The sequence below is a fragment of the Mytilus edulis genome, chromosome 9, assembly GCF_963676685.1.
Source record: "Mytilus edulis chromosome 9, xbMytEdul2.2, whole genome shotgun sequence".
Lineage (NCBI taxonomy): Eukaryota > Metazoa > Mollusca > Bivalvia > Mytilida > Mytilidae > Mytilus > Mytilus edulis.
This window is the reverse complement of record NC_092352.1, coordinates 75,842,620-75,852,823: the sequence shown is the minus strand read 5'-3', so window position 1 is coordinate 75,852,823 and position 10,204 is coordinate 75,842,620. Positions and strand designations below refer to the sequence as shown.

General features: G+C 31.2%; 1 protein-coding gene across 1 annotated transcript; it reads left to right on the top strand.

Annotated features, from left to right (window-relative positions):
* Positions 1 to 2,588: 2,588 nt before the first annotated feature.
* Positions 2,589 to 4,842, top strand: LOC139489040 (transmembrane protein 11, mitochondrial-like). The gene is made up of 2 exons (XM_071275139.1): positions 2,589 to 2,660; positions 4,301 to 4,842. Exons 1-2 carry the CDS (start codon positions 2,644 to 2,646, stop codon positions 4,797 to 4,799), a joined length of 516 nt encoding a protein of 171 aa, XP_071131240.1. The 5' UTR covers positions 2,589 to 2,643; the 3' UTR covers positions 4,800 to 4,842.
* Positions 4,843 to 10,204: the final 5,362 nt, after the last annotated feature.

The window sequence follows — 10,204 nt, the reverse complement described above, 5'->3', positions numbered from 1 at the left end:
GTTTTTTTTAAATATTGTTAGAAATAACAAATGTATCAGATATAAGTTTGTAACTTATCTTTCATGAAAATTTTCTTTGTTATATGCAGATCTTTTTCATTACTTATTTATGAATTATTGTTATGACATAAGTTTTAGTTGTTAAAACCAAAGCAACCAATCAAAAAAAATATAACAAGTCAATGAACATCTGAAGTTGACCTCAACAGGGTGAACAAGTTCAAAGGTCATGTAATTATGTCAGCATTTTAAAATATAAAAACTGGCATCAAGTACGTGAACTAAACTAAAGAAAATATACCTTCTTCTTATCTGTAACTTCATCCTTCTAATGAGGAGCACATACACATACCACAAAATTGAATAGAATAACTAAATAACTATAAACTCTGGTACCTAAAGAAACAGATAAAAATAATGTTTGATACTTAATTTTGTGTGTATGATATGTTTCTGGAAGCATCATTCATCTCTGGACCTATAGTTGGAGAATGTCTTTGTCAACGACTGTCCAAATCCAAATAAAATCAAACAGTCCCAATGGAATAAATAATGCACACTATAATGTTAAACTGTCAACAACTAATCACCTTACATAACAGGCAGTTCTCTACTATTACCAAGTTTACCAATCCAAACTTGGTTTGTCATATGAGCATAAGATCATATCTAAATAAAGGCAACAGTAGAATACCGCTGTTCAAAAATCGTAAATCTATGGACAAAAAACAAAATCGGGGAAACAAACTAAAACTGAGGGAAAAACAGTTATCCAAGCAAACTTAATAAACTCTAAATCAGACAACAGCATTGACCCATATAGAAAATAGAGATGTGGTATGCTTACCTATGAGAATACAGATAAATTTCCATTGAAGTTCCAATGAAGTGGATGTTAGCAATTATAGGCAATCATATAACAGCCTTTAAGGGCATACGATACAGTTTTGATCCCGTATTTACATTTTTATAAAGCTTTCCATATAGACTATTTTTTACCTGATTAAATCAAATATGTTATAAAAAATATACCTTCATGTGCAACTTTTGAGTAAAATGAGGTCGAAATTTTGTATGTTTGCTCAAAATTCGGATTTGTGACCGTATTTGCTCTTTCGAAAGAAAGACATAACTTTTTTGTTTTAAAAGATAAACACAAATTATTTTTGTTAAATAATTTTTAATTTCTGTATTTATAAGTATCCTAAAAAATTATAAATTTTTATTCAGAAATAACTCATATTTATCAAATGTTCATTAATGTAGAAAAAACGTCATATTTTGCTGTATATTTATCAAATTTTAAAAAAATTGCACTATTTACGTTTTCATGAAAATTGGCACAAATAATCTTCTCGCTTAATCAAACCAAATGGTATTTTAAATAAGAGTGGTCCATGAACCTGTTTTCAACATGTTCAAGTTAAACAAGTTTGAATGATAAAATCAGTCGAAAACTGAATCTTTCCCTGATAAGTCATAGTTTGACGTCCCGAAAATAACAATTTACGTTAGCAAGGTCATTACCTCCCCTATAACTGTATCGTATGCCCTTAACCAAGGATTTGTATAGTAAAAGTATCCTTGGTATTATATGTGAAGCAATTCAAACTAGAAAACTAACAGCATGATTTAAAACAATACAATTCATGAAAAACAAATATGATAGACGTGAAAAATGACACTGAACTATAGTTTGTCTTTAAAAAAAAATGTTTCTGGTGGGGGGTTTTATTTTAGGGAATTAGCATGTCAGTTCGTTAAATAATTTCATGTCAGTTTGTAAATACTTTGTCTGTTGTCTTGAATATTTTGTACACTTTTTTAAAGCCTTTAAACATTTCGGATGCTTTAGAGATATGAATTTTGTATAGACTGTCAGAGGCGGATTTAGGGGGGGGGGGCCCCCCTTTTTGGAAAAAAATTTGGTTGCTTATATAGGGAATCACTGAAGCGTGACAGGAGCGGGCCCCCTCTTATAGGTCAGTCAGTGGGCCCCCACTTATGAAAATTTCTGGATCCGCCACTGACTGTAATAGACACCTGTTTCCAAAGACTTTATTTTGTTGTTGAATTGTTGTTTCCTTGCAATTGACTTTTATAATCTGCTAATATTGCATAGTGTATGCCGGGAAATTTTGCTTAATGCACGGATTTAATAATAACTATTGATATTTTTATTTGAAAACCTTTGAAATACAAGCTGCTACTCCCTGAAAATTAATCAAATCGGGCAATGATTGTTCTTTTTTTTTTGGGTGGAGGGGGAGGGTGCATTGGTTTTCTTCAATATCAATTAAAAATATTTCAATTTTTAAAAAAATAGTTTGCTGCTTCAGTACATATAAATTTTTTACATAATTTATATGCAATTAAAAATACTATATTGTCAATATAGTATTTTTAATTGCATATAAATTATGTAAAAAATTCAGATGTTCATTGACTTGTTATATTTTTTTTGGATTGGTTGCTTGGGTTTTAACAACTAAAACTTATGTCATAACACTTTTATTACAAAATATAGCAAATTCAATTTGAATTATAACATTGTTATTTTTAAACTTAGGGTCGAGTTTATTAAGGTCGAATAAATGTAGTCATTAATTTATCCCTTCACCGACAGAGGGCGTACCGAATCGGATGGCGGACTTTTTAAAGTAATATTTAACTTTATCTCATTCATTCATTCACTACGTATAGCTGTTATAAAGCACCAACATATTTTCATTCTTAAAAACATATTTCCATCTCATTTCATACAAGAAGCACGACCGACTATTGGATCAACACTTGCATCTGCGCTTGTTTCGAGACATGTCTCCCCCTTTTTTCTGCTTCTGCGAAGTCCGTATAAACAAAGATCTTTACAGCAAAATAAATCCTTGATACAAATAATTATTCAAATACTAACGTTTGCAAAATTTAATCTAGTACTAGATTTACATCACTCGTTATCAGAAATATACAAAATGTTCAATAAATCTCTGGAATAATCTTTGACTTTGTTTTGGATATAATTTGGTAATATTGTTATAATTTACAGTTGTGACAGTATATCATTGCCATATACTATGCTCATTCACATTAAATGGATGTTGTCATGTTGAGGGCTAAATGGGAGTTTTAATTAGCATTAATTGCTTTATACAGGATATGTGTGTCATTGGAAATCATTGTACCATGTCTTAACACTTTATGTTTTACGGGGGGGGGGGGGGGGGGGGGGGTTGGAAGAGTCCTGATCGCAAAATCCCGGGCTTAAAAAAATGAAATCATGAGGCCAGAATTTGAAGAAAGACATCCCGAAATTCGAAAAAAAGTATTCCCGGATCCCGAAAGAATCAATCCCAAGCTTAAAAACACCTGACCATCATGGCGTCTGAAAAAAGGTCCTGCCCCCTCTTTTGCTATATATGTGAATTTATTTTCAAACTTGAAATGTTTGACATTTTCTGTGTGTTAATGATTATCAATTAATTGAATTTGTAGCCTTAAATATATCATACATTAAAGAGGGTGGTAAAGGGTTATTTTCATGAAACATGTTTTGCCATGTTAATTTCATATGCAGCCGTGAAAAGGGTTCATTATTTGTTGTGTTTCTTGAAATCTGTAAAAAGATCAACGTGCAAGACATTTTTAATTGTTCGTTCATCATAAATGGCAATGTTATTTCGCGTTCTTTGGTGCAGATACCCCCTTACGCCCCTCATTAAATACATGTTTTCCAAGAACCTTAGAGTAATGTACATTTGTAATGCCCTAGCACTCTTGAAAGTAACAGACTGAAAAGAAACATGTACAGTAAGACTAAGTGACAACTTTAAATAAATAACAGTTTAAGTGGCTGTGCTTGTACAATAGTGTTGATGGTGAGGTCTTAGCAGTTCATTGACAGTGACCACTAGCCTTTACAACTCTGATCAGGTAAACATTGTGTATTAACCTGCATGATGGCAACACAAGATGGGTTCTCTGGATACTCCACCAGTTAAACCTGTGGCCATTATAAAGCAAGTTACTGAAATTAGTTTAGCCAAGGCTAGTGTTGAAGACCGTAATTTGACCTATAATGATTACTTTTACATATTGTGGCTTGGATGGAGAGTTGTCAACTCATACCATGTCATCTTCTTACATGTTTTATGTATGTATAGACAAACAAACTAAAACATTCATGTGGAGAATATAAGCTCCTTTAATTTTCAAAGAAATTGTTTTAGTCGCATTTATTGTAGTTATTCCGAATTACATTTCTAGATGTAATACATGTAATAAGAATCATTTTATATTTTAGTCAGCCACCTCCTAGGTATATCACTATCAAAGACAGAAGTGAAGACCAACAAGATGAGGCAGAGCAAGAACTTGAAACAGCGTTAGAATCCAAAGCAAAATTCATTATCATTGAACCACATCTTGTTGGTGAACTAACTGTAAGATGGATCAAAGTGGGAAATTTCTTCCACAAAGTGTCTGTTGTTTCTGGAGTTATAGCCCTTTCTGTGATGTACACAAAGAGTGAGAAATTATTCATCTATTTGCCGATAGCCACTTTGAGCATTTTATCCGCAGGACTTTATGCCTTGTCATCAAATGATCCCTGTTGTAAATATCAAATTGAAACTAGCATGAAGAATATAGAAAAACTTCCGTTACATAACTTGTCAAGCAGTAACCCAGTTATACTAATAAGACGTGATGACACCCGAAGAAAATGGCTGCAAAATATCGTAGCTGTGACTGCTGGAGGACTTTCTTTATGGAGACTATATCACTGGTTTTATAACCATTGAGAGTGCTTTAAAATGCTTATTTTAATTAAATTTTTAGCTGTTATTTTAAAGTATTGTTTATAAAAAAAAGAAAGATGTGGTATGATAGCTAATGAGACCTCTCTTCACAAGAGGCCAAATTACACAAAAATTAACAACTGTAGGTCACCATACAGCCTTCAACAGTGAGCAAAGCCCACATCGCATAGTCAGTTATTAGCATATTTAAGTAAAATGTTTCATATACTATATGAATAATTATCATCCGATAGCTTCTTATTAAAGCAGTTCCAGCCTCTATGGTCTGCCATGTGGTAGCTAGCAAGTTCGCCTGGATTACGAAATGAGTGTGATGGTGTTAATATTCATATAAATTCACAAGTTCTGAATATGCATCTACATATAATTGTCACTGCACATTAAGCAGCATTCCATCATCATCTTTATATTAAAAAGTATATCTTCTCTACATGATAAGAATAAGATGTGGTATGATTGCCCATGAGACACCTATCCACCAAAGTTCAAATGACATGAATGAAGTGGGTGTCAGCAATTATAGGCAACCATACAGCCTTCAAATCAGTCTCGCCTGGAGAAATGTATCCAAAGAAGTCAAGTTTAGGAATAAAGAAGGACCTTTTACATATAGTTGCTCCAATTTGACCTCAATTAATACTCATCGCTCACTTTTCCAACTTGATACCACTTTAAAAACAAAATTCTTGTTTTTTTATGGGAAACCTCAGAAATCATTCTGATAAAAAAAGTCAAATAGGAATTGCACAATAACATTATGTCTAAAGAATTGGAATGTTTGTTTGGATTCATGCACTGGTTTACGAGGCCATGCAGTCTGCAGATTAGGATGTGATCCCTAATGATATGAGAGGGTAGAGTTCATGTTTTTGAATTGGGCTACCCCAGAAAAACAGGAGGTGAACTATATGAATCTACAAAAGTTGGATTGAAAAGCAAAGGAATACCGATAATGTGTGTGGTTGACCTGAAAAAGTAAGTTTAGAGTTGCAACTTTGAATCAGTATCCAAACGTTTTATGCCAGAATAATTGTTTTTGAAACCAGCGGTATTTGGTTTTCTGAAATAGATTTAGAATACATTACCTATAATTTTACCTAATTGGGCCGCCACAATCAAAACAAATAGTTTACATTTTGAAAAAATGGAGAAATATACAAAAAACAATGTAACAATTAGCAAATGACAAACATGCATATGTTTAACGTCCTGCTCCAGTAGCAAACATTGTTCATTGATAAATCATAAGGAAGCTGGAAATATGACATAATGGAGTGAATGGCTTAAAACAGGATACATAATATACAGTTTACATATATTAAACAATGCAGGCACTTTGAACTATCATCCTTGTCTTTCTTTAAATCAATTTATATATATATAAGAGATTCAAATTATATCAAGGACTCCCTGCCCTCAGTCTTAGTGACTTTTTTTAAAAAGGAGCCTAATTTGCAAGTGTCCTGTTTTATTTCAGGATTGAAGATATGTTTTAATTTATCTATATTATTTAAATTATTATATTTATTTTCATTTAAACATTCTTTTCTTAATTGTTCATTTTTTTTACATTTAAAAAAGAAATGAAACTCCTCATCTAGTACATCACAATATGTACACAGTCTTAAATCTCTGGAAATTTTCCTGTATCTACCAGTTTCTGTTAATAAACAGTGGTCACTTATTCGAGATTTACAAATTAGTTGTCTACTTTCGAAGTTTTGAGAAAGTAGGTACAACAATGTATGGTTCAAAGTTATAGCTTTTTTTATTTTTTTTTAAAAGTTGGAGTTTGTTAATTCTCTTGTAAATTTAATATTTTATCGTAATATAAATTTTCATAGTAGTTTTCTAAATTTTGTTTGTATATTATCCTATTTTTTTTCCCCTTATTTTGGTTAACAATTTCTAAATCATTTTGAATTCTGACATGATTTACATAGGAGTACCAAGAATAAATACCTGCATTATGTAAAGTTTTTGCCAAATTTAGTGTTTCTTTTAGTAAGGGGCTAGTTTCTTCCCTTAAAAGTCTATCATGAAAAAGAAGAGTTTGTCTTTTTATAAAGCAATCAATAGGGTAGCTGCCTAATTCAGATCGAGCAGCTACATTACAAGAGGGTTTTTACCCCTAAAATTAACTTATGAAATTTATCTAGTACTTTATCAGGTGGACTTTTGTCAATGAAATTAAGAATATCTTCTTTTTTGTTAGTTTTATCTCCTTTAATTAAAGCTTTATAAAAGGATGAATATATCAATCCATATACCATATTTCACTGTTATAAGTTTATATTGGTCTAATGAGTAAGTTAAATGGTTTGACAAATTTACAGGAGTCTGATGAATCGAATTACAATATGTTTTTATAGAAAACATTACTTTTATGATAGAATAAAAGGTATTCATTTATTTCAAATAAGGTCCCAAGAGAGGGGTATAATCTTTTATAGCAAACACTATGTTTACATGAATAATAAGGCAGCAACCATTTGATTTTCTGGAGGGGGCTATGGATTTTTTTTCTGGATTTTAGCTTACATTTAGTGGCAGCTGAGCTGGGGAAACAAACAATTTTTTTTTTTCAGTATCAAAAACAATTGTTTTTTTCTCTAAAAACTGGAAACAAACTTTTTTTTCAAAAAAAATATGTTTTAAACACATCTTTTGTGCACTTTTTGTTTTACATGTTTTGGTCTAAACGGGTCTCAATACAATGTGTTTAGAATCGTGTTTATGTTCCGGACCATATGAGTATTCGGACCATACGCGTATGGTCATGACCATATGCGTATACTCATATGGTCCGACCATACGCGTATGGTCCGACCGTACGCGTATGGTCGGACCATATGAGTATTATACTCGTTTGGTTATTAACGGGCCGGACCATATGAGTATTTGGACCATATAGGTATTTTTTCAAATATACAATAGAAATAATACAAAAAACTTTATCTTAAAAACAAATGTGTTTACAAAAAAATGTATTAATTTTACATGTCAAAAGCTACATAAACATTAAATATTGATGCCACAGTCAATTGATCTTAGTTTTCATCGCTAATTGTATTCGTGTATGCTTTTGTATACTTAAAATGAAATTCACACGGTACCATACATGTAGTTTTTCTGAGATTGCTTGTTTTGGCTGCGTGCAGTGATATCGACTCGGACAATTCCGATGTGTCTACGGTGTTTTTGAGAAACTCTAGATCTCCAATATCGTAAAATGAATTTCACAGATCAAATTAGATAAAGACAGTGGCTATTTCATGGTTCTTAAATGCTATTTTACCGTCTTATAATTAAGATTAAATAGAAGTATAGAAAAAAAGAATAGAAAAAATAAAGAAACATACACTTTTAATATTTTACTTTTAAAATGTCTTAAAAAATATCATGATCTTTAAAAAATATCATGATCCTTGCCGGTGATGTCACCTACTTTAAACAATAAAATTCCTTGTACAATATGTTCATTTAATTTTGGCATCTTTTTATAATTGTACTTACAAATAGTAAGAAATATTAACTGTGCGAAACTGTTTTTTTTTTTTAATATACATAAAATGACATTTTAGTGACGTAACAATCAGAAGGGTCACACCTAATGAAGAGTTTAAAAGTATACGTGTTGATTACCCCGACCATACGCGTACGGTCCGACCATACGCGTATGGTCGGACCATATGAGTATATACCCATATGGTCATGACCATACGCGTATGGTCCAGATACTCATATGGTCCGGAACATTTACATGTAGCTTATAATAAAAGTGTTTAATCTCTAAGCACGACTTTATAGTTCTAAAATTGACTTTTGTGAGACAAAATTGACTAAATTGAATTTTGTCTCACAAAAGTCAATTTTGTCTCACTAAGTCAATTTTGTCTCACAAAAGTCAATTTTGTCTCACAAAAGTCAATTTTGTCTCACAAAAATCAATTTTGTTTCACTAAGGTCAATTTTGTCTCACAAAATTGAATCTTGTCTCACACAATTGACTTTTGTGTTATAATTTCCATATCAGGTAACCGAAGTCAATTTTGTATGTTTATATTTGCATACCTTTTTGACAAAATTGACTTTTCAGTGTCACGACATTGTCACGACAAAAATGAATTTTGTCATCACAAAATTGAATTTTGTACAAAATCACATGAGTCCCATTCGGCGCCCCATATACACGACCTTTACCAGATCTTTAGATACGTATGTGACATGTATATCCGATAAGGTTACAGAATCGATAAAAGATTGGTACGCACTTTCATAAAAAAAAATGTTTACATCATCAAATACAATGAAATGTAATAGTACATGTTAAGTGAAAATAATTACGGCCAAGTGTTTTGCAATAAACATTTAGGTGCAATAATTGGAAGCGAGAATTTTTTAAATACCTCCTGAATAGATAACCTAAGCTGTATTTGGCAAAACTTTTAGGAATTTTGGTCCTCAATGCTCTTAAATTTCGTATTTATTTGGCCTTTTTAACCTATTTTGGATTCGAGCGTCACTGGTGGGTATTTTGTAGACGAAACGCTCGTCTGACGTAAATACAAATTTCAATCCTGGTATCTATATATGATGAGTTTATTTGTACAAAATTTTGTTGCTTCATTACGAAATTTTTAACGGGAACCAATACATATACAACATGACGATTGGAACTGAGAAAACTATCAATATAGTATATATATAGATATTGTTTTATTTAAGACGTTGAGAATATTTGCCTGTTTATAATAATACATATATATTGTTATTCCTTTTTTATGTGTATGACTCTGATCTGGCTGTGGTTAACATTTAAGAACTGAAATAGTTAAATTCACATTTATGGTTTATGTCAACATTATTGTAAGTTAACAACTCTAAAAATCATTGTAATAAATTACTTTGCTCTTCATGGGCCCTTTAATTGGAATAAAAATATCATATCTTATATAATAAAAACATAACTATACATTTCATATTTTCCGACAATGTACATTTATTGTTTTAATCCTGAAATTTACACTCATTACTTGAATTAAAAGTTGATCTTAGTCATTGACATCTAAATCATTGACCAAATTTTCAAAGAGGATTATTCTTTGTTTTTCATTCAATTTAATAAATTATTTTGACTTTTGAGCACTTGCTCTTTTAAAGATAAATAAAATAAATATAAGATTTATCCTTTTCAAATTGTGATTTGGGGAATTAAAATCATATAGTAATAAATTATTTTTATTGTATATAAATGTCTTATTTTGGTTAACTTGCTTCAGTTGATTGTTGTCTTGTTGAGTTAACCCCCACAGCTTCTTTTATTCATATAGTAATGCATCCTTCATGGCTAATATAACCATCATCCATTAGAATATTGATCCATC